The sequence below is a fragment of the Syngnathus scovelli genome, chromosome 7 (genome assembly GCF_024217435.2).
Source record: "Syngnathus scovelli strain Florida chromosome 7, RoL_Ssco_1.2, whole genome shotgun sequence".
Taxonomy (NCBI): domain Eukaryota; kingdom Metazoa; phylum Chordata; class Actinopteri; order Syngnathiformes; family Syngnathidae; genus Syngnathus; species Syngnathus scovelli.
In genome coordinates, this window is record NC_090853.1 from 12,956,428 (window position 1) to 12,982,608 (window position 26,181).

The window sequence follows — 26,181 nt, forward strand, 5'->3', positions numbered from 1 at the left end:
CGGTCTGTAAGACAACGTGAAATGGAAACGGTTAAAGAAGAGGGACCAACGAGCCTGGCGGGAGTTCAATCGCTTGGCCTCCTTGATATATTGCAGGTTCTTGTGATCGGTCCAAACCAGAAAGGGGTGTTGGGCTCCCTCCAGCCAGTGTCTCCATTCTTCCAGAGCCTTTTTGACCGCTAACAATTCCCGATCTCCGACGTCATAGTTCTGCTCCGCGGGGGTCAGCCGTCGGGACAAAAAGGCGCAGGGATGGAGCTTGTTGTCGACCTGGGATCTCTGAGACAGGACGGCGCCGATTCCCTGGCTGGAGGCATCAACCTCCACCACGAACTGACGAGATGGGTCAGGCAAGGTAAGAATTGGAGCGGTGGTGAACCGCCTCTTCAGCTCCTGGAAGGCGGCTTCAGCCTCCGCCGTCCAGCGAAACGGAACTGTCGGGGAGGTGAGAGCGTGCAGGGGAGCCGCGGTGGCGCTGAAGCCTCGTATGAATCGTCTATAAAAGTTAGCAAATCCTAGAAATTGCTGCACTCTTTTGCGGCTATCCGGTACCGGCCATTGGGTCACCGCGCTGACTTTGGCTGGGTCCATCTGGACCTTTCCTGGGGCTATGATGAAGCCCGGGAACGATATCGTTTCGGCATGGAACTCGCTCTTTTCGGCCTTGACATAAAGTCGATGGTCCAGGAGCCGTTGCAGGACCGACTTAACATGACTCTCATGGGTCCTCAAATCTGGTGAATAAATTAAGATGTCATCCAAGTAAACGAAAACAAAGTGGTCTAAGAAATCACTCAGAACGTCATTGATCATGGCTTGGAAGACCGCGGGGGCATTGGTGAGGCCGAACGGCATTACCCGGTATTCAAAGTGTCCCCGGGGGGTGTTGAAGCCCGTCTTCCACTCATCACCTTCCCGAATGCGCACGAGGTGATACGCGTTACGTAAATCTAACTTGGTGAATACCCGAGCCTGCTGCAACTGATCAAACACGGCCGACATGAGTGGGAGGGGGTACCGATTCTTTATAGTGATTTGGTTGAGGGGACTGTAATCTATGCAGGGGCGCAGGGTTCCGTCTTTCTTCCCCACAAAGAAAAATCCGGCCCCTGCAGGCGATGATGACGGCCTGATCAGACCTGCTTTAAGTGACGCGTCAATATAGTCATTTAAGGCCTTCTTTTCGGGGCCCGAAAGGGAATAAAGTCTACCCTTGGGGATCAAAGCACCGGGCAATAGGTCTATGGCGCAGTCGTAGGGACGGTGGGGTGGTAAGGAGCTCGCCTTGGCTTTGCTAAATACCTCCGCAAGTTGATGGTAGCATTTGGGTACTTGGTTTAGATCTGGAGCTCTAAAATCTGGTTCAGGAGACGCAAGGTCCGAGGGAGAATTGCAGGTGGACTCGATCGAAGGGTTCGGTTTGACACACGATACTTGGCACTGGGATGCCCACCCCTTTATCTCCCCTGACTCCCAGTTTATTGCAGGGTTGTGGCGCCCACCTTTGCACGGATCTTCAACCGTTCCCTGGAGCTGTGTGAGGTGCCCTCGTGCTTCAAGAGCTCCACCATCGTTCCAGTGGCCAAGAAGCCCGCCATCACAGGTATGAATGACTATAGACCTGTTGCACTGACATCTGTGGTCATGAAATCTTTCGAGAGGTTAGTACTGAACCACCTGAAGGATGTCACGGGCCCCCTGTTGGACCCCCTCCAGTTTGCCTACCGGGCAAACAGGTCGGTAGATGATGCGGTCAACATGGGACTGCACTACATCCTGCAACACCTGGACACCCCAGGAAAGTACGCCAGGATCCTGTTTGTGGACTTCAGCTCGGCGTTCAACACCATCGCTCCTGACATCCTCCAACAGAAGCTCATCCAGCTTGCGGTGCCTGCCTCCACCTGTCAGTGGATCACCAGCTTCCTGACCAACAGGAGACAGCGTGTGAGGCTGGGGAGCATCACATCTGACACCCTGACCACCAACACTGGAGCCCCTCAGGGATGCGTCCTCTCCCCACTGCTCTTCTCCCTCTACACCAACGATTTCTCCGCAAGTGACTCTTCCGTGAAGCTCCTGAAGTATGCAGACGACACCACTCTCATCGGACTGATCCAGAACGGTGATGAGACTGCGTACAGACAGGAGGTGGAGCGGCTGGTCCACTGGTGCAGCCAAAACCACCTGGACCTGAACCCGCTCAAGACCGTGGAGATGACAGTGGACTTCAGGCGAGGCCCTTCACCACTTTCACCCCTCACTATCCGCAGTAATACTATTCTCTCATCAGACACCTTCAAGTTCCTGGGAACCACAATCTCTCGGGACCTGAAATGGACCGGCCACATAGACTCTGTCCGGAAGAAGGCCCAGCAGAGGCTGTACTTCCTGAGACAGCTCAAGAAGTTCAACCTGCCACGGGAGCTGCTGAAGACCTTCTACACTGCCATCATCCAGTCTGTCCTCTGCACCTCCATCACTGTCTGGTTTGGATCGGCCTCCAAACAAGACAAGCACAGACTGCAACGGACAATAAGGACTGCAGAAAAGATAATTGGAATCAACCTCCCATCTATCCAAGACTTGTACCTGTCCAGGACCAGGAAACGTGCAAGTAACATCTCAACAGACCCTTCGCACCCAGGTTGCAGCCTGTTTGAACTACTCCCCTCCGGACGCCGTTATAGAGCTCTGTACACTAAAACCAGCAGACACAGAGACAGCTTCTTCCCCCAGGCTGTCGCTCTGATGAACTCACACCACTCTTAGAGTCTCAGAGTCATTACTGTGCAATAACATCCCGCTTGCCACACCTTTTTTGTCTACACTGTTTGTACTATGTGTCCTCTCTGCATCCATTGCAGCCTGGTCATCCTAGAAGAGGGACCCTCCCATCTGTGGTCTCTTCTCAAGGTTTCTCATTTCCCCTAGCTGGAGTTTTGAGTTTTTCCTTGCCCTCTTGGGAGTTTAAGATCAGGGGGTGTTTGAGAATATCTTTCGTTCTTCACATGTCCTGAGTGTTGTTGTTAGTCACCTAAATGTTGAACAGAGGCTGTGATTTACCGAAGTCAAATTCCTTGTTTGGCGCGCTCAAACATGGCGAATAAAAAAACTCTTGAATCTTGAATCTCTTGAATCTTTTAGCCACGGATAACCGAGGATAAGCGGATTCAGGGGGGAGGTGACTACATGCAGTCTTACTAGTTCATGATGAGTGCCAAACGACAATGAGAGGGGTTCGGTTATATAAGATATGTCAAAAAGGGCTTGTCCGTTAAGTGCCTTAGCCTTTATGGTTGTGTTCAAGGGTTCGGTCTTTACGCCTATGCTGCGAGCAAAAGCCCAGTCAATCAAATTCTCGTCGGCCCCTGAGTCAATCAACACCCCGAGCTCGAGTTCCTTGCCTTGGCAGGTTAGCGTCCCGACGGGTAGAACCCTATTCTTCTGCCGGACCACGGAGAAGGTGCTTACCCTCAGCGCACTCCGCTCCGGGCAGGAGAGGAGGAGATGACCAAGCGCCCCGCAGTAGTAGCATCTGCCCTCCTGGCGTCGACGCTGTCTTTCCTCTTCGCTCAATTTGGCCCGGCCGAGCTGCATGGGTTCCGTCCCCTCGAGTGGCCCGGCCGGGATCGATCTTTGGTGGTGCGTCTCGTGGGATGACCGCCCGCCCAATGATGCGGAAGGAGTAACGATCGCACCCCGGCTTGCGCGCTGCTTCCTCCACTCCTTTCGTCGGTTGTCAGTTCGGACGGCCAACGCGATGAGAGCGTCGAGCTCCACAGGAAGATCAAGGGAAATGAGTTGGTCCTGGATGGTCCCGGAAAGACCCTGGAGAAAAGCATCGTACAGAGCCGTCGAGTTCCATCCGCTTTCCGCGGCCAGAGTGCGGAAGCGGATCGCGTAGTCGCTGACTGTCTCTCGACCCTGGGTGATATGGGACAGCTCTCGTGCCTTCTCTCGGTCCATGGGAACTGGATCGAACACCATGCGCAGGGCCTCGATGAATCCGGAAAACGAGTGACAGGTAGCGGAATTCCTGGCCCATTCTGCGGTTGCCCACGTCCGGGCTCTTCCCGTCAAATAGGAGATCGTGTATGCCACCCGGGAGCGTTCCGTTGGGAAGTCGCCGGGAGCTCGCTCGAACTGCATCTCGCAATTCGTTATAAAGGCTCGACTCAGCCCGGGTTCCCCTGCATATCGTTCTGGGGAAGCCAGTCTGATCCCCCTCGCCAGAGGCGCGGGCGCCGGGTGGTCCACAGGGGGCGCCGCTGTGGAACAGGGAGTCGCAGCTCGCCCCGTGGTCAGCAGAGCGAGGACGTCTTGCATCTGACGACTCAGCGAATCCACCTGGGCGGCCACCGCCTCTCTGAAGCCTTCCTGGTTCTTTACCAGTTCCTGAACGCCAACACTCAGAGCGTCTACCTGCTTCTGCTGTTGGCCCAGTTGCGCAGTCTGGGAGCGTACTTGGGCGACCAGCTGCGCTGTCTCTGCCGAGTCCATGTCTGGCCAGTGCGTAATGTCAGGCGCAGAGCAGGGAGAGGACTCGAATGCAGAGAGTTCAATGTCCAAAAAGGCTTTTATTGTCGCCACTGACAGTCGAACAAAAAACGCCTCACTAGGAGGGAAAAAAGGGAAAACAAAGGCGCCTCGAACCGAGGGAGAAAAAGGGGAAATCAAAGCGCCTCGAACCGAGGGAAATACAAAAACAAGGTAGCGATGTAACCAAGTTAACATCGGTGATCAAGGTTGCTCAAACAAGGCTTCTACGTGGAACTCGAGGGTTTCGTGATCGCTAGTGTTCTGACAAGGCAAGACGCACTGGCACTGGATACGGGGAAAGACGCGGGTTATATGGACACAGGAGGGGAACACAGGTGAAGACAGTTGGTCATTGGCGCAGGTGCACACACTTGGAATCAGGGGTTCACGTGACCGGACGCACAGGGGAAGGACACACCGACTGGAACGAGAGGAAAATCACACAATAAAACAGGAAGTGATCCGGACGACACATGACAGCATGACACTGTGGAATATTTTGAAGTGCAAGCGCCGTCAGCCATGCGTACCCATTGTTGACAAAGAACAATCGATGGATTTATTGAATTGGTTTTATAAACGTGTTATTTATGTAATAGTTCTCTTTAATAACTCTATGTTATGTCAGGCCCATTCTCAGCTCTTCGTTTGTGTTTGTCACGTTAGCATCAAAGTCAAAGTCTCCTTTATTGTCAATTCCTCCGCATGTCAAGACACACAAAGAGATCGAAATTATGTTTCTCACTATCCCAGGGTGACAAGACAGAGTTCACAACGCACATACAAGTAAACAACACAGGGAAAATAACACAAGAAGTCAACATCAATGAACAATAAGCGTGATAGCATACCTATCGTTTAGCCTGTTGTTGCTATCGTATCGAACGATCGATGGATTTAATGAATTGGAGTGACACAGTTGGTTTTATAAACATGTTATTTATGTAATAGTTGTCTTTAATAACTATATGTTACGTTAGGCCCGTTCTCAGCTCTTTGTTTGTTTGTCACGTTAGCATACCTATCGTTTAGCCTGTTGTTGCTATCGTTTAGCCTGTTGTTGCTCGTTCATGACTGTTTTTGGTGTGGGATTTTGTCGAATAAATTGCCCCCCAAAATGCGACTTATACTCCGGAGCGACTTATATATGTTTTTTTGCACTTTTTGGGGCATTTTATGGTTGGTGCGACTTATACTCCGGAGCGACTTATAGTCCGAAAATTACGGTGTGTGTGTATATATATATATATATATATATATATATATATATATATATATATACACACATTGGTCTGCATAAGCTGTACTGCACATGTTATGTGTGTGATTGTGAATGTGTGCACTTGAATGATTGAAGAACAAAATGCATAGATATGCTGCGAATAAGTGCCTTGAAAGAATGTGCATCACATGCCCCTCCATCACATATACAGAATATTTATTTATTTATAGTTTATACATCTCGATAAATGTATACATAGTATACAATATAAAACCAGAAATAATATCTTCAATACAAAGGGTAAGGCGAAACAAATTGTACACTGCCATGTTTTAGATGCTGTGATATGTCTTCCTGAAACTAAACAAGAGACGGGGTGATAGGCTCTTTTGACTGTCTGTGGTTGAAAATTTCTGTGCGATTGATATAAGTCATGGAGATACTGTAAGGAATTTAACAGATCATATGACAAGAGTACCAAAATCCCTAGTGAAATGTAAAAGAAAAGATAACTGAAATGTAATATGCAATATGGAATGCAATGTAATAGTATGTCTTAGGAATGTGGATTTTGGTTTATGCTCACTTCAAATTCATGCATCAAAATGGCTATGCATTTTCTGCATTGTATATACAGCTGACTTTTAAAACTAAGTAACGTGAACACGATTTCACAATTTGAAGATTTTTTTAAGCACTCGAGGCGCTGAAGCAGCCATTCAGAAGATGCAGAAAAGATAGCAGCCAGTAAGCAATTAACCCACAGCAACGCACTAAATGTGATGGTTTTTGCCTATTATTTTCATGATCAATTGGAAATGTGTAAATTGAAATTTAAAATCCAATAATATGTGTTTACGTAAATCAGATTTCCTTATAAACTGTGGTGTGTTAACGGGGTGTAATCATTGCAAGTATGTTCTAACTCAGGGGTGGGCAAACTTTTTGACTTGCGGGCCGAATTGGGTTCAAAATTTTGACCGGGGGGCCGAACCAGGAGCAGATGGATGTAGTGTTTGTGTGAAGTAATATAAACGACCTGTAAAGGTCATTGCATAAAAGGTTTTGGCCTTTAGTAGGTAGTAAAGCATGGATATTCAAAAAAGGTTTTTTGAAAACAAATGCATTTATTAACAGCATTAAAAAAAAAAAAAACATCCCTAAAAAACTGCTATCAGTGAATCTCATAACATACGACACTGTTATTATGAATAACAGTCTCCATCACATCAGTGCCTGCAGGTCAAAGTCAAAGTCAAAGTCAAAATCCCAATGATCATCGTCACACACACATCTGGGTGTGGTGAAATTTGTCCTCTGCATTTAACCCATCCCCATTTGATTTTAATCCATCCCCTGGGGGAGAGGGGAGCAGTGAGCAGCAGCGGTGCCGCGCTCGGGAATCATTTGGTGATCTAACCCCCCAATTCCAACCCTTAATGCTGAGTGCCAAGCAGGGAGGCAATGGGTCCCATTTTTATAGTCTTTGGTATGACCCGGCCGGGGTTTGAACCCACAACCTTCCAGTCTCAGGGCGGACACTCTACTACTAGGCCACTGAGCTGGTCAGATTAATGAAAGATGTATGTTTATCTTATGAGATCACATCAAACGGCAAACATTCTGACCAAATATTTCATCTTAAAGAATCGATGAAAGCATACATCCAAATAAAGTAATCAAAACGGCAACACGGTGAGGGGTATCTGAAAATCAGAGCAGAGTTTTAACTCACAAACACCTGGTAACAGAGGTGAGGAAACGGGAAACACTTCCTTAAAGTAAGCCTTAAGAACTTTACAGGTTAAGATTAGTCACAAACAGGTCACCACCTGCATCAATGTCCTTGAGCATCCTGCATTGTTTAAAAATGAGAATGGTCGCTAGTTTCAATCCCTGCTATTTGTACAGATCATATTCAAAATGCATTTTTTTACAACAAACTTGAAAGCCTCCCCTTCATTTTCAGTGGGAACAGTGTTGTTGGTCTCCTTTTTTTTGCTAGTGTGTCATAGTCTGGAGTAAAATTTGTTGTGGCAATTCTTAGGAGAGATCCGAGGTGTTGGTCCGTTTACCTAGATCTGTGACGGGTTGATGTTCATGTTCATGTGGCTGAACATCACGTCGCGTACGTCGAGCCAAATTGGCCACTCTTTTTAAACACTCGGCACTGTGTCCACCTTGCTTTTTCTTGGGCGACTCATTTTAATGGAAGGATTCGAGGGGAAGGTTTGATGGTGGCTTTAGCGTAAAACTGTATCTGAAAGCTCTGCGCGCAAATTACAAGAATGCTGTCATCACAGCCCACGCTCTAAATTCGGCACTGATACAAATAGAGCGCGAGTGCGCCATTTCCGTACTACTGAGTACGTACACGCACTTGTGAGTGTGCACCGAGCTTTCTGACACGGCTTCCGGTAGTAAATGCACAGGCGGGTGGTTCCCCATCTACTGGGGAAACGCAGTCATTGCAGGCAAAATGACCGAAATATATATATATATATATATTAATAATAAAATTTATTTAGGGTTGGCGGGCCGGATTAAGCGGTCCCGTGGGCCGGATGTGGCCCGCGGGCCGTAGTTTGCCCATACCTGTTCTAACGTATTTAAATACATTTAAACATACTCACAAATACATACTGGCAAATATGTTCAAACTTACTCGCAAATATGTTCGAACGTACTTGGAACTACATGCCACAAACATAGCATTTTCCCCTTGATACTACCTGGTATTGTGTTGTGCAAGCGTGAGTTAAAACGTTATTTTGTTGTAAGCATTTGGCCAACATTATACCAATACTGCAAGTTAAAATAACAACCAAGTAAAAAAAAATATTCCAAATTTGATGGTTTTACTGTGGCTGTAGTGCATGATTTTTGTTCGCCATGGTTCCCTATCATGCAACGGACTATTTACTTCCACGGGTGCATACACTGCAGCATTATGGGGTAAAAATGAGTATTTAAATAGTTTTACTATTTAATCGCACAAGACAGTACCCTGTGGCATTATGAGAAAAATGCTACGTCTGGGAAATTTAACTCCAAGTAGGTTTGAACATATTTGTAAGCACGTCTCAGCGTATTTGCTAGTACGTTTGAATGTATTTGTGATCAATGTGACTGCAGTATCAATCGACAGATCATACAAACAGTATCCTGCCAATGTGATGTTGGTGTCACTGATATACACAAGTTAAGGAAGTACTATATGCAGGCCTCTATGCAAAACAACAACAAAATACTGATGTAAATTTACACTTTAGCAAAATTTGACAGCATTAAAGACAATCTAAAAATTGACATTCCTGGTATGTGGATCTTTAAAAAAGGAATATAATGCAGCTGCATTTATCTAACTCAGGGGGAGGGAAGTCCGATCTTAGAGAGCTGCTGTCCTGCCAGTTTTAGAAGTGTCCCTCCTCAACACACCTGATTCAAGTGATCAGGTCATCAGCAAGCTCTGTAGAAGCTTGATAATGACCCTGATCATTTGAATCGGCGGGTATGTGAAGGAAGGAAACTTCCACTTTGATCTAACTTAATGCTGGGAAGAGTCAGTCCTGGCCAACTAAATTGTATGATTGTAAAATGTAAATGTAAATGGTGGTATTTGATATACATGTAATAGTCAGTTAAAAAATCTGATGGACACTAAATTAGAATAGGACACTTAGACCTATAGTGCAACTCTAGCCTAAGGTAATTGTTCACTGGACAACAGCACTGAAACCAAACCACAGGAACATAACATTTCAGTTAAATATTTCCAATACAGTACTGTGTTTCACATTTCCACCAGTTTCTTTGCTAAAATGGATAAAAAAAGTAATTTCACAGGTAACGCACAATACATTATTCATAACAGCTCAGGGTTCAAGCAGACTCTTGAAATCGTATGAGTTAGCCTGAACTTTTCTGCTCTTGAAACATCCTCTGATGAATGCCAGGTATTACTTGTGAATGCAGAAGCGCATTTCACATGTCCCGGAAGAGGTAGACTTAAATAAAGTCCAACCTGCCTCAGTTGGTTCGACAGGTGAGGAGAGCAAAACATGTTCCTCTCCTGTAAACAGAAGGTCTGAGGAAGACCCTCTCCGTCATCGGTGACTTTGTTTTGTTGGTCCAACACCCTGTCAGCTGCAGTCATGTGGCATTTGATTGTATTTTCAAACAACAAAAACAATCGAGTAACAACCATGATAATGATGTGGTATTTGTCAACGTTAACACAGACTCAAATAACAGAGGTCTAGCTCCTGAGGCTTCTTTCTTCCAGAGCAGTGGTCTCTCGGCAGTTGAAGTCCATTTTCAGTCATACAGCGCACTGGTCGCCGTTTGAAGCCCCTGCCGCAGGATTTGGAACAGTGAGACCAGTCCCCGACATCCCAAATGGGACATGGATCTCCACACGCTCTTAGAGCAACAGGTCTGACAGCACTGTTACAGCCAAAGGCCGGATTCCCGTCTGTATTCTGACACATTACCAGCCTCTTCTGCAGGCCGCTACCACAAGTTACTGTGCATGCATCCCAGCTTCCGGTCACCCAGTGCTTTACTGGTTGCTTCCCCATTTGCTTTTTCTGGGCTTCTACTTTGTTCCCATTCAGTAAGACGCTATTGTGTGACGCATGGTTCTTCTCCTCTTTCCGTAAGACCTTCTCCTCTTTACTCTCTTTGGCAAGGTAGTAGGAGTAGCGCACTCTGGGAGGGGTCATCTTCCCCACTGAGAGCACCTCCACTGTCAGTGCCTCTTGCAGCGGCCTAGTGGACTGAAGAATCTCCACGGATGTTGAAGTGCCACTGTAGCGCAACAGGCTGCCCTTCACTATCAGGTCGCGCTCCGCAGCTGACACCACATAGTTGCCATTCAGCAGGTACTTCCCATGCCTGTTCTTAACTGCAAGGTAGTTTTCATCACTGACAATTCCTCGGTAGCCCCGCTGGCGGATGTCGATGTTTGATGCGCCAACAGGCAGCGTCGCCACAAAGTTATAGCCATGACTGGAAAAGAGCATAGACGTAAACATTCCAGGTGAGTTGAAATAAAATGACATGAAAAGGAAATAAATATTGATATTTTCACTGTTTATAAATTCTTGCGTGTTTGGAGTTCCTTCCCACCCATCAAGTCTAAAAGGAAATAACAACCCACAGCAAGTTTCTCTACCCCACACTTGGCAGCTAAGCCTGCTGATTCACTGGATCATTTGCATGACCCCAAATTAAGTAATTGAGTTTTAGAAATGGGGTTTAAGTTGTCATTACTTATCCATTTGTGTATTTTGACCAAAGAATGGCTGGGTCATTTATTAAGTCACTTGAAAGAGTTGTAAATTGTGAAAAATAGTCATTATTTTGAATTAAAGTTCAGTAACAAAGTTCGATCATATTATCACTGTATTTAAGTCCGGTGTTTGTTAGACACTGCTTGTTTGTTCCATTCCTGTGTTGTTAGGATTATATCCTTTACAGAATTAACAGAATGACAGAATAAAGCAAGTTTTTCTCTTTGTTTTTTTTGTTTGTCAACAACATAACTGTTAACCAACATCCAGAGGCATGGAGTAAAAAAGAAAACACAACATTCTTGTGTGGTTTCAGATAGACTCCGATTTTCTTTCCAATCCACTGAAGATGACAATCAAGACTTCTTGTAAATGAGTTGTTATTTTCCAAACTGTTAAAGCAGTGCCTTTGTTTTTACTATCCTTGTATTAAGTTATTAGTATATCATTAAAGGTATTAAGCTCAGTGGCCCAGTAGTAGAGTGTCCGCCCTGAGACTGGAAGGTTGTGGGTTCAAACCCCGGCCGGGTCATACCAAAGACTATAAAAATGGGACCCATTGCCTCCCTGCTTGGCACTCAGCATTAAGGGTTGGAATTGGGGGGTTAGATCACCAAATGATTCCCGAGCGCGGCACCGCTGCTGCTCACTGCTCCCCTCTCCCCCAGGGGATGGATCAAAATCACATGGGGATGGGTTAAATGCAGAGGACAAATTTCACCACACCCAGATGTGTGTGTGACGATGATCATTGGGACTTTAAGGACTTTTATTTCTGGGGATGTACAGCACCTTCAATCAATAATGTATGCACTGTAAAAATAATGTTTAGGCTGCTCGTTATCCTTAAAAGTAGCTCTATCGTTCTTTGGGTGTATCCTGTTTGGACAGAATTTCTCAAACATGCTGATAAATCTCATACGAACTACATACATGGGTTTTGTGAACATTCCGGAGACCTTCTTACAGCTCTGGTTGTCACCGCCACACACGCTACATTTGTCAAACTTTTTCTTGGAGTCAAGCTTCCCATCGCAGCCTGCTTTGATGCATCTTCCCTGAACACATACAGCAGTGGAGTCCGGCGAACAGGGCGTGCCATCAACAACCTGCAGGGTGCGGATATTGAATCATTAAAAAAAAAAAAAAAACACGACATGCTACATGACAGATGAATTTCTGAACAGTGTCCAACTTTTAAATAACATGTAATTTAATAGTTTTTATTACTGACCATCATTGTGTTTCACTACTTGGGGAAAAGTTTTACGTACCTTGGGAGCAAGGACATAGAAATAACCAGTCCCATTGGCACGACAAATGAGTTTGCATTTGTCCTTGGGGGAAATGCCAGAATACTTAGGAACCCAGACCACAGACGAGCCCAGTCTGTTTGTGTTCAGGTTTATGCCATTGAACGCTTCACACTGCTCTTCACGGAAACTCTTATCTAAAGGTGCAAAAAAAAATGGCAACCAGTTGAGAATTTCTGATGTAGAATCCAAGGTCCTGTGATAAAAATGTAATGCATGTATAGATAGGGCTGTCTACCTGTATCAAGACAAAGGTTGAGGTTACAGGAACGATACTTAATTCGAAGGCCATAGCAATATTTGCCTCCGTTCTCAGGTACTGGGTTGTTACACTCTCTCCTGGCCAGTTGGACACCTCCCCCACATGTTCTGGAACAATCTCCAAATGAGCCCCACTTCCCCCATCTACCATCCACCTGAGACAAATAGCAGAAATAACTCTACCACCACTCAAAATAGAATATGCCTGAGACATTTTAAATGTGATGGCCAACTTTTGCCAACCTTCAGCGTGGCATTTGTAATACCCTTTTTTGGAAGACTCAAAGCACTATTGTGGTATGCCATAGCACAAGCCAATTGATTGCAATGCTGACATGTGACCTTGTGTTTTAGTTTTGTTGTACCGTAATTTCTGGACTATAAACCGCACCCAAATATAAACTGCACCAGCTAAAATTAGGTGAAAATCCTGTTTTATTCATATATATAAACCGCACAAGACTATAAACCGCAGGTGTGTTAATGTTTAATTCCCATACATAGGAAAATCATATAATATCATAAAAATAATTAAAAAATCTATAGATAAGACTCACTGGACTATTAGACGCAGGATTCAAAGCTTGTTAAAAAAATAGCGGGTTATAATCCGGATAATACAGTACATACGTAATTGGATTGGTCAATCTGATGTGATATATTTGTTGCTGAAACATTTTCATCAATACTGCCCACATTTCTTGTTAAATAGGTCGAGAAATAATTCTGTCAAGAAATTGCAGGAGTCCAACTAAAAAAAAATGAGGGTGTTCTTTACAAAACGATCAAACTATTACTGAGATGCAAAACAGGGCATGTACTCACCGAGACTACTTTATAATCTATACCAAATAGGTGATAGATGAAAGGCTCTATTAATCAGACAGAAACACAACAATTGTGTTTGGTAGACAGAACTTGAGCTGCCTTTTGAATCAATTTGGTTAGTGTCATGGCGTCTAAAAGTTTGGGTGGTTTATACAATACCACCAATATTAAACATGCAATTTATGAGGGAAAGGTTTTTGAAGAATAAAAATAGCAAGGTTCTACTGAAGCTGTGCTATTTCGTGATTATTCAGAATAAAATGTCCCATTATTCAAAAAGCATACCACACCTTGATGTGGATGGTTGTGTTCTTCTCAGTGCAGGCCCCTTGGTAACACACCCTACCAGTGCCACAGCTGGTGCCATCTGCCCAGGGAAAGTGTCTGGTTTGACAGACCAGCTGTCCACGGGCTTTCCCAGTGCACCACAGTTTGGTGCAGGGCTGCATGTAGGGGCACGGCTTGGAGCCATCCCCAAAAGCCAGTTCACACTGACTATGAAGACTGTAACTGGCGCCGGGCAGGTTATCTGGGAGAGACAGCTGCCTCTGGGGCTGATCCAGCAGGCAGTCTCCTGCAATAACAACCAAAAAAAACATTTGGAAAAACAATCAATTCCAAGTTCCTCATTCCATTATACTGATACAAAAAAAAACCATCAATTTCTATAACTGTTTGCCCTGTTCAGGGTTCAGAGCTAGAGCGTTTCCCAGCTGATTTTGGCTGAAAGGTATAATATACATCAGTCACATCACACATAAGAGATAACTTTTCATGCTGACATTCACACCATTGCAGAGTAAAAACTGAACCTACATTGCACCATCAATTACTTCAGTTGTTAACATGTTTTAAATTATAAGACAAATGAGTACCGTAATTTCCGGACTATAAGTCGCGTTTTTTTTTCATAGTTTGGGAGGGGGGGGCGACTTATACTCAGGAGCGACTTATATATGTTTTTTTTTCACAAATTTTTACTTGATCATTAACACATCACTTACTTACAAGTATAGTTGACCACTTCCCATGTTATTTTTAGTATAGTTGATCACTTCAGATGCTTTTATATCTTTATCTTGAACATATTCAAAACATAAAAAATAGAGAAAACATCAAATTAACACTTTAAAGCACCATATCCAAGTCCACTGTCTGTATGTACACTTGCTCCATTTTTGCTCCTCTTATATTTATTATTATTATTTATTATTATTTGTTTATTTATCATTTATTCAACACTCTTATTTATTCATTGTTTGTGCCTTCTTGGTTTTTTTTGTGTTGCTTTTAAGCATATGTGTACTATCTCACCGAGGGATAGTGGGAACGTAATTTCAATCTCTTTGTGTGTCTTGGTATATGAAAAAAAATCGACAATAAAGCAGGCTTTGACTTTGATAAAACAACCAAATAAACAAAACAAAAAACTACATCTGAAAAAAATTCTATTTTCAGACGAAACTGGATGAGGGCGCTCTAAATTTCACCGTTGGCCGTGACTCATCAACTGGGTGGGCTTAAGAAAAATGGCACCAAAAAGAAACTCATATTTTGCAGGTTACAAACTTCAAGTTGTAAAATATGCAGCTGAAAACAGTAATCGAGCAGCAGAAAGAAAGTTTGGAGAACCGTGATGTACCAAGGGATTACTATTTCAAGTGACGTCAGTGGCACGGCGCGGCGCGGCGATTGTTTACATAAAGGACAAACGTACGCACTTAAGGATTACCGGCATCATTAGCGGTGATCATTTCTAAGTGACACGGAGGACAAAGAGTTTGAAGGAATTAAGGATTTGGAGTGACATAGAAGGTTTGGAAAACTATTATGGCTTTTACGCACGCCCGGTCCTACTCTACTGAGTCGGGGGCCGGCGCTCGACCGAGTGGCTGTCCGCGAACGGTGCATGGGGCTCGGACATGGCCATTACGCACGCCCGGTCCTATGCCATGGAGCTCTTGTGTCTGGAAGTCCACGCCGCCACACGCTTGGAAGTTTGTTTTGTTTAATGAAGAGCCGTTTACCAAACCCACGTCTTTCCTTGTACTTTGTTAACGCTACAATATAGTTATATACTAGATCTGTGGAATAAAGACGAGGCTGACGTCAGGGCGCACGCGCGGCGATGTTGACAAAGGATAAGGAATTTGATCGATGGATTTAATGGATTTAAAGTGCACGGATGGTTTGATAATATTGTTGCTTATATTATAGTTATTTGAAATATAGTTTATCCATCGTTATATGAGCCTGTGGAATATTTTGAAGTGCAAGCGCCCTCAGCCACGCGCACCCATTGTTGACAAAGAACGATCGATGGATGTAATGAATTGGACACCAATGATTTTATAAACGTGTTATTCATGTATTCGTTTTCTTTAATAACTCTATATGTTACGTCAGGCCCATTCTCAGCTCTTCGTTTGTGTTTGTCACGTTAGCATACCTATCGTTTAGCCTGTTGCTATCGTATCGAACGATCGGTGGATTTAATGGAGTGACACCGATGGTTTTATAAACATGTTATTTATGTAATAGTTGTCCTAAATCACTCTATATGTTACGTCAGGCCCGTTCTCAGCTCCTCGTTTGTGTTTGTCACGTTAGCATACCTATCGTTTAGCCTGTTGCTATCGTATCGAACGATCGATGGATTTAATGAATTGGAGTGACACCGATGGTTTTATAAACATGTTGTTCATGTAATAGTTGTCCTTAATCACTCTATATGTTACGTCAGGCCCGTTCTCTGCTCTTTGTTTGTGTTTGTCACGTTAGCATACCTATCGTTTAGCCTGTTGTTGCTATCGTTTAGCCTGTTGTTGCTCGTTCATGACTGTTTTTGGTGTGGGATTTTGTCGAATAAATTGCCCCCCAAAATGCGACTTATTCTCCGGAGTGACTTATATATGTTTTTTTTTTTCACTTTTTGGGGCATTTTATGGCTGGTGCGACTTATACTCCGGAGCGACTTATAGTCCGGAAAATACGGTACTTGTGAATAAGTGTTGAACATAAATTGTGCAGTAAATATACACTGTATGGGATATTGCAGTCACACTAATCTTTAAGCTGTCCAAATGACTCAGTCATGCTCAACTTTGTCAGCCTGCTCGCTTGATAACTATTACAGAGGTCAAGAGGATGTCATAAATTGTTGGGTTTTATTTTTTTAGGCACACAGAAGCCACTTAATCTGTTGCAAGCATTTAAACTTGGGCAAATGTGTTATAATGATGCTACATAAATAAAAACAGATGACTGACAAATATACTATATTAACTATCAGCATTGATTTTTCACTTTCTCAGATAATAGAATTTGATGTTTTCAGTTAGTAAGCTTATGAGATGATACAAAGAGAGGGACTGGAAGAAAGCCTGGAGTAGCAGGAAGTTATATCAGAATACAACACAACATGTGTAACAGCTGTAGGACAGTGATGAGGTGTGCTGTGGGTGTAACCAAAGAGTTCGGGGTGGAGGTGAGAATTGCATCAGCGAGCCTCTTCGTCTTTGGATAACAATAGATGAGCTGACAAATGTGGTTGGACTCAAATAACGTTCACAGATGGCAGTTTATGATCTGCTTTGATAGCATGGAGCAGGTGGATGGACATTTAGAAAAGTGGAGGCATGCCCTTGAAAGGTGAGGAATTAAGATTAGACAACAGGGTCAAATGTCAAGACAAATCCTAACCGTGGAAAAAAAAACAGAGTCAAGTGGGTTCGAAAGGGTGGAGGAAAGTGTCAAGTGTAATATATGATGCAAAGGCCTTCAGAGTCAGGAGAGCAGATTCAGAGGATAGATAGTGAGGGTATTGGTAGAAAGACGTTGAGGTGTGGGTTTTCTCCGGGCACTCCGGTTTCCTCCCACATCCCAAAAACATGCCCGGTAGGCCGATTGAGCACTCCAAATTGCCCATAGGTGTGAGTGTGGATGGTTGGGTGCCTTGCGATTAGCTGGCAACCAGTTCAGGGTGTCCCCCTCCTACTGCCTGATGACTGCTGGGATAGGCTCCAGCACGCCCGCGACCCCCGTGGGGACAAGTGGTACAGACAATGGATAGATGGATGGCTGTTGACAATATAGCTGCAAGCAAGAGAGCTGCAGTAAATGACGGGAGACATGAAGCTGCAGAAGATAGGCCGAGGTGAAAAAGACTGACACGCTGTGGCGACCCTCAATGGGACGAGTCAAAAGGAAAAGAAGTTAGTTTTGTTTAATCTACTTCAGAATCACATGCCACGTATGCGAATTGTTAAAATGAGCCAAGTGTTTAACTTCAGTCTACAGCAGTCACAATGCAAGACTTCTAAAACAAAAATATAAATATTGAACTGCAATTGACTCCTTTTTCAACCAGGTGGTGTAAACTGTGTAGTGAGGTCATTGGGTTTTAGGGAGCTTCCGAAAGTCCAAGCCAAATGCACTTGTGCAACTTTGTGTGAAGCCCTCAAAGTCAAGAAGAGTTGCAGACTATCTGATATTTCTCTTGAGTAGGATCATGAAGGATGGCTTTCACATTAACCTCTGCTACCAACTACTAAAAACAAAAAACACATGGACATCGTATCTGTTTTAAAGGGGACATATGTCTCTATCTTAACTTTTAGTTCTGAAATTTGCATTCTAAGAGTGCACATAAATCGTATTGTCCTGACAAGCGAAATAAAAAAGTGTCCTTTATATTAGAAACATTTGAATAGGTGCACATTGACGCACGATTGTCCTCTAATTGTCAGGAATGAGTTGAGCCAGGGCGACCAAATGCAGCTTGAACCAGGATTTATTGCAGGGAAAAGGAGTTGGAAGGGAGGCAGGTGGGAAACGAACGACAGACGGGAGGAAGACTCACGGCCAGCAAAACAGACAGACTAACCGACATGAAGTCCCCTTGGACAAGATTAAAATTCTGACCGTGAGCCTTCAGACAGACCGAGGGAAAACCAGATGACACGAACAGGAACACTGGGCACGAACAGGAATGGACACAACAGTAGACACCGACCGGGAGAAACACACGGGCAGGGCTTAAATACACAGGGTAACAATAGGAAGCAGGTGACAGACATTATGGTAACGAAAGGGGTGTGGCCGAGTGAAGTGCAGGCCGAGCGTGCTGTGGCACGGGCGTGACAGTACCCCCCCCACAAGGGACGGCTCCCGACGTCCCAAAAAAGAAAAAGTCCAAGACTGTCCAACAAGAGCCGGGAGGAAATGGGGAGGTGGCCGCATGTCACACACCGCCGAAGGCCGACTGGGTGACGGCCGCTGGATCCACGCCGCCGGAACTGGTGGCGGCCGCAGCATCCGCGCCGTCGGGACTGGATCGGGGGGCGGCCGTGCGTCATGCGCCGTTGAAGCCGACTGGGTGACGGCCGCTGGATCCGCGCCGCCGGAACTGGTGGCGGCCGCAGCATCCGCGCCGTCGGGACTGGGTCGGGGGGCGGCCGTGCGTCATGCACCGTTGAAGGCCGACGGTGACAGCCGCTGGATCCGCGCCGCCGGAACAAGTGGCGGCCGCAACATCCGCGCCGTCGGATCTGTTTTGGGGGGGGGCAACCGTGCATCTTGCGTCGCTTGAACTCATCTCCTTGGCGACCATGCAGCAGTTGCGGGAGCCGGCAAAGGTTTGGTCCAAGCGCTGGTCGCTGTGATGGTTGGTGTCTTCTGTCAGGAATGAGTTGAGCCAGGGCGACCAAATGCAGCTTGAACCAGGATTTATTGCAGGGAAAAGGAGTTGGAAGGGAGGCAGGTGGGGAACGAACGACACAGACGGGAGGAAGACTCACGGCCAGCAAAACAGACAGACTGACCGACATGAAGTCCCCTTGGACAAGATTAAAATTCTGACCGTGAGCCTTCAGACAGACCGGGGGAAAACCAGATGACACGAACAGGAACACTGGGCACGAACAGGAACGGACACAACAGTAGACACCGACAGGGAGAAACACACGGGCAGGGCTTAAATACACAGGGTAACAAGAGGAAGCAGGTGACAGACATTACGGTAACGAAAGGGGTGTGGCTGAGCGAAGTGGCACGGGCGTGACACTAATGTCCCATTAAAACTGGTGGGCATGACTGGTCTCTGAACGTTTTCAGTGTGAATTCTGTCTAACCCTGTGATGCAGCAAAGAAAACAATTCAAGCTACTCAAGTGAACTCCACTATTATGTCAACAAGGAAATTAAAATGTAATTAAAAGAAAAATATTTAGCTATTTCAAAAAGTATTAAAGGGAAAATGAAGCTTCAAATTGGCTTGATGAAACAGCTCTTGTAGTTTTGGACTTCTCTGTTCAACATCTGCCTATTAGCACACAGATATACCATTTCTTAAACCCTTTCATTTAAAGCACAGGTGTCAAACTCAAGGCCCGGGGGCCAGATACGGCCTGCCATATCATTTCATGTGGCCCGCAAAGACAAATTGTGCATCAAATTCGTGTGTCATTACTAGAATTGCAAATTGTCTTCACTTTTAATAATATAGTATATTTTTTAAATATTTGACCAGTTTTTACTAGTCTGGTTTGAAATAAAGTTATTTGTCAGTTTGTTTTGTAGCTTTTACTGTATATAATATGAGGTGCTCATACATTTATTTGGGTTGACAGTCATAATGGCCCTCCGAAAGAAGCTATGACTACAATGCGGCCCGCGAAAAAAATTAGTTTGACACCCCTGATTTAAAGCAACAGTGCCATGTAAAGGAGTCAAAAACACAACTGGCTCATGAAGCAAATTTGAAGTTTCATTTTCCCTTTAATACTTTCCATTCATCCACACAGACTTTTCCCATACTGTATATCCTATGCAGAGTTGCAGTGAGCTTGAGGTTATTCCCGATGACTTTCAGGGAAAGGCAGACTACACATTGAACTGGTCACCAGTCACATACATTATGCAGACTGACAACCATTCACACTTAGGCTGTATTCACAACATCACTGAGTGGGAATTGAATGTACGCTGCCGCCACAGAAGTCAAATGAATGAACCACTCCACCATTCGTTATTTTGAAGCTTTTAGAATGAATCATCAAGTTTTCATTTTTCTTCTGTGTTTTATTGCACTTTTTTTGTTAATTAAGGTTTGCCTCTATGTTGACAAGTTCAAGTTGATTCAGTCTAGTCACAAAGTGTCTTTTGAAAGATATACAAATACATCACGAGCAGCTAATAGTATAGCGCCTGGACAGGATCTATAGTTCCCTTCTGAATCAAGAAGCGTACACAGGAAGGGTTCACTAACCATGACCTCGATCCAGAAATTCAGTAACAATCGCTGCACTGCACACAGACCAGGGACGATTCCTGTCGATCTGAATTAGAGTTGGGGACATCATGTGGTTATCTTTTAGTTTTCCAAAGACGTCCTCACATGCCTTCACGTTGTCATGGGGCATGTTGAAGACATGACCTAAGAGGATAGTGTGGGAAGGGAAGACCAAAAAAAGATCACATTTTAGTTGACGTATTTCTATGTTCGGTGTATTGAAAACAAGATAATCTGTTATTTGGCACACTATGTGCAGCTACGTTTCTAAAATCAACACTGACACATACGAAAAAAAATTTTTAAAGGTTTTGCCAGACATCTAGTCATTGTGTATGGAGAAGGTGGAACAGACTAAAATTGGACTGATTTGAAGCTGATGTCATTGCAGGCTGGAATGTAGCTATGCATGGGAATATAAAGCATGGCATACATCCATGTGCTCAACCAGGCCTGACAGGGGAATTCAGTTCCCAAGGAAACAATTTCTTTCCCTTAATACGAACATGAAAATCCTTCCAAAAGGAAAAGAGACTGTGGTTTCTGAGTGATCAATTATGAGACAAACATGTTCGGCAAATTTGTTTAAGCACTTATTATATTACATACATAAGTGTAATGTAACACATTGTGTCTCCAGTGGAGTTATTAGCTTGTTTTGGACTCAGCTAAAGCGAACCTCATAATTTATCCACTGAAAACAAGGGTGGGCTATCTCCATTTCTGTTATTTGAAAGTTGAGTGCAGAAATTAACATAGGTGTGCACCGAAAAGTCTTGTTTCAACTAAGCATTACCAGTGTGTTGTCTTATGTATATTTCCATTATAAAGGATCACAAAATAGAACATCTATACATTCACACTTTGTAGCATCATTTCTTATAAATCACACCTTTGTGACCCTTATTAAAGATCCATCCTTTATCACCACTGCACCGTGTCAAAGTTGTTCATTGTTTGGACTGTCCATCACTGCTATGATGTCCCACTATTTGCAATTGCTAACAAGGCTATGGCCAACTGTCTCACATTGTTGTGATGGTAACAAGTCAGATTGAGGTTTTATTAATCTAAACCAGGGATTGTCAACTGGTGGTTCACGGCCCTCTAGTGGTCCATAGCGGTAAAACAGGTGGTCCGTGAAATTGGAAATGAAAAATAATTGTAACATTTTTAAAAGTAAAATTTATTTATTATTTAGGCTTTTTGTATTTTATATTTTTATATTTATATTCCAACTAATTTTGTGAATCATTTACCCATCCAAATTATGTCAAATGTAGCTGAGATTCCCAAAATAGACCTACAGATGCAAATAGTAAATAGCTTGTATAGGTTTATCCTCCTTTGGTGCAAAATAAAATAATATTCCGCCAAAGCAGTGGTCCCAGAGTTTCTTCTTGGTTATAATGGTGGTCCCTTGGACAAAATCAGTAGATCTAAACAGTAACTTAAGTGACCAACATTGCATCTTACCAAGTTCATGGGCTGTTGTAAATGCTGAAGGTAGGCCATCATCTTCAATGACAGAGCAACTCCTCTTGGGGTCACACATGGTTCCAACATCAGCCATCCCCAGCGTATCACAGGTTGTGGCCCCACAAAGATCCTGGTTGGCAACAGTTTATTATGAAAAGACTTGCTAGAAAAGGGGAATCAGAATCTTACTAATGATGTTTTACATATTTGAACCATGACCATGACAGAGAGTAATACTTTGTTGTCAACTTACTGTGTGTTGATGTATGGGATCAAGCAAGATTGACTCTTGGATAAAGAGGCAATACAAGAGCATTAGGAAATAACACATATGGCCATGTAATTATAGTCTATAGTCAACAATATAAGGTTAATCGAGCAGGAATGTATTGTGTTATTTCTGGTGAAGTAGGGTTTGGCAGTTTTCCTTTTCCTGGCTGCATCACAGTTTATGGGTGAGCTCAAATTTGTCATTTACTCATTTGTGGTAAACCGCTAGGCTGGACCGATGTTGTGTGGGATCGTGTAAGGATTTAAACTAAATGGCAGATGCATGAATGAACTTGTAGCTTACTTAATTTAGGTTGCTTAGGGAGAAGCATCTACAATTATTTTATTTGAGCTTACATTTCAGTTTTTCACCTATTGCCAATTTGTTATTTAAAAAAATGTGTTTATAAGTTACAGCCTTTTCTCTTTATGTTTCGTTTGCTCCACGCATACATTTTTTGCCGCTTGTGTAAACGGTGCACCTTGGTGGACATCACTATCGTCTGAGTGGCATGTTGCAGCAAAATATGCTTTTCATGGCATTGCTCAAACAAGAAATGGCGGCAAGCTCTTGTATGGTACATTCATGTTCACAGTGTTAAATATCACAAAGCAAGTTCAAATTACAAGTTACTGTGGTAGTTTTAGCACAGGTATGGTATAAATGACATAATGGTGGATGAGTCTGTGCTGCTGCTGCAGAGATTTGGGTAGGTTAGGGGTTCAGGTTTTTCTTTGTGATGTCATAATGACGACATTCTTAAAGGGTCTCGTTCCTTACGCTGTAGTCTGGCAGCAATGTTGGTTAACCCATCGTTGACGCAAATCGTGAAATTTTGATCAATTAAATCACACTGTCAAAAATAAGTTGTAAGCAGTGTTGGTTTCTGTGTCAGATGTTCAGTCAGAACTCATGTAAGCAAAAAGATTGCATTATTAGTCATCTTCAAGAGAACTATTTGTACCACAGTCACAAGCAATTGCAAGTATCCTACAACAACAAAAGAGTTAGCTTATTTACTTCAATTCTAAGAATGTACTAACATTTTCAAGTGAAGTCACCCATAATATTGACATATTATGGAATGTTGAGTTTTTATGTTGCTGAAAACTCACGTTGAACAAAAGAGAACTATACATTAAAAAAAATTGAATATTGTGGATGTTTTAGAAGGGATCACTAAATAATCACAGATTACATGATGCATCTGCACACACTCTGCTTTTTCTTACCTGCTTGGTGAAAAGAATTGCAGTGTCCCAGTACTCAGGATGCTTGTCGTTGTGCTTATTTAACTTCTTCTGCCAAGAGCAAAAATTGCGCAGAGTTAGAGCTGCATTACTGGAAACCTTTGGACCCCTGTCATCTTCCTTCAGAACCACAAAGCCCACAACAACTATGTTAATGGAGTTTAAGATACTGGGGTGCTTGTAAAGCTTGGCAGCCACAGACATGAGTGTCAGCAGGTAATGTTTCAATTCATCCCCGTGAAATGAATCCATGGACGGATCTGCCACAACCAGCACCTCCACAAATCTGGGGATGGAGGTAAATCTTTTGGACCTACTCAGTCTTTCCAGCACAGTTTCCGACGAGCCTCCAATCCCCATTTCTTTCATATACATGTATTTTTCCAGGGATGTGTTGAAGTTAGAGTCAGGTGTCACTCCACACCTGCTGGTGAAGTTTCCGACCAAGGGCGCAGAGCTTCTCCGGCGGTGGATGACGTGTGTCTTGGATGAAGAGTCCCCAAGCTGGGCTGTTCCGTCCTCACCTCTTTCTAGGCTGATGAAATATTCCATGCCGTTTTCATAGAACGCCCCGTTGAGACCTTTACACAAGCTTAGCGCAGCAAACGAGTCCGCCTGTGAATTGACGTTACCGGAGTAGAAGCATCTCCCGAGGTCCGCAGGTGTTGATGCGTTGGGTTCGAATGGGTTTAAATCCCCTCCGAGAAAATTTGAATCCGGCTGTAGATGAAGATAAAATTCCTGCTTGAAAGCATTGATCCTGAAAGTAACGTGTTTTTCATTCTGTAAATGCTTTCCATACGCAAGGGGGTCCACTCGTAAAGGTTTGCAGAAGTCAGTTTCCATGCCGTGTGTAAATCTCACATAAACAACCACTTTTACGCAAATTATCAAAGTGAAAGTAGTTAGTAAAGCCATAGCTGCTCTACTTGCTAATCACCCCTTTTAAGTCCGCTAAATTACGTTTGCATGCAATTTATTGCACAGTGGCACCCTTATTAAAAAAAACCACTGAATTACAAATTCAATCCGCTTTGCTCTTCTGCCATTATATCGTCGATCTAAAGTCTGTGGCCATGCTCTAAATCTCGAAGCATGCACACTGATGACCTCTGTCAGCTGAAGGTGTGCGCATAATAGAGAGACAGTTCATCGTTCTTGCGTCTCGGTTTGTGCTGCAGACCGCAGCCGCTTGTAACTCTCCAAATATTATTGTTGCTGTGCAGCATGTGTGACAGCAGCCAGAACATCATCAGCCCTCCCACTTGCCCCCACTCATGAGCGAGACCAACCGAGTCGGCTTCAAGCAGCATAACTTTTGCATACAAATCCAGGAACATAATTGGATGCTTAGTATTGGGATTTTCTACAAAACAACTTTAAACGTGTAGGGGGGGAAATACAAACGGTCTGGATTTTGAACAAAGATAAACATTGTATTTTTGCACATCATTGTCTGGTATTGCATCCTTAATACAGTTTGCCCCATGATCGTCTGAAGGCAAAGAGCGACATCTGCTGGTGTTGGGAACCACCTTAACTTCGGCACGATTGTGACACAGTGAAAATGCCTTGTCCTCTAGCGCTATCTGATGGTGTGCATTAAATACCAGCAATGGCAACTATCATAACGCGCAGTTTTGATTTTCAAACAAGAGGTATTAACATCCCAAAGTAGCAGTAATTTGCAGTGATTCGGGACTACATCCTTCTGTGAGTTTATAATAATTAGTCACATGAGAAGGACACCAAATTAAGAACAAAGAAATAAACCAATTCAAGGTGTCCACCGCCTACAGCTGGGATAGTTCAAACAACAGATATTACCATCCCAAAGTAGCTGTAATTTGCAGTGATTCAAGACTACACCCTTCTTGTAGTTTATAATAATTAGTCACATGAGAGGGACACCAAATTAAGAATAAGGAAATAACCAGTTCAGGGTGTCCACTGCCTACTGCCCGAAGTCTGCTGGGATAGGCTCCAGCACCCCTCAACTCTTATAAGCGGTTTGCATAATAGATGTTAATAAATAAATAAATAAATAAATAAATAAATAAATAAATAAATGTTGGAGTTCACCTAAAGAGATCCGTGGGATAGTAAACCCGGGATTGTCAACCAGTGGTCTGTGACCCTCTAGTGGTCTGTAGCGGTATTGCAGGTGGTCCGCGAAATTGGAAATGTTTAAAAATAAAATTGATTAATTATTTAGATCTGATTTATTCTCCAGCTAATTTTGTGAATCATTAACCCATCCGAATTATGTCAAATGTAGCTGAGATTCTCAAAACAGACATACAGATGTAAATAAAAAGCCTTTATAGGTCTATCCTCCTGTGAAAAATAAAATAAAATAAAATAAAATTCCGCCAAAGCAGTGGTCCCTGAGTTCTTCTCGATTATAATGGTGGTCTCTTTGGCAAAACCA

General features: G+C 43.7%; 1 protein-coding gene across 1 annotated transcript; it reads right to left on the reverse strand.

Moving 5' to 3' along the window:
- Positions 1 to 5,963: 5,963 nt before the first annotated feature.
- Positions 5,964 to 24,668, reverse strand: LOC125972204 (A disintegrin and metalloproteinase with thrombospondin motifs 15-like). Its single transcript, XM_049725699.1, has 8 exons — positions 23,733 to 24,668; positions 22,227 to 22,359; positions 20,727 to 20,894; positions 13,751 to 14,034; positions 12,610 to 12,787; positions 12,333 to 12,508; positions 11,992 to 12,167; positions 5,964 to 10,774 (listed from the first exon to the last, which is right to left on the reverse strand). Exons 1-8 carry the CDS (start codon positions 24,666 to 24,668, stop codon positions 9,997 to 9,999), a joined length of 2,829 nt encoding a protein of 942 aa, XP_049581656.1. The 3' UTR covers positions 5,964 to 9,996.
- Between the last annotated feature and the right edge of the window lie 1,513 nt (positions 24,669 to 26,181).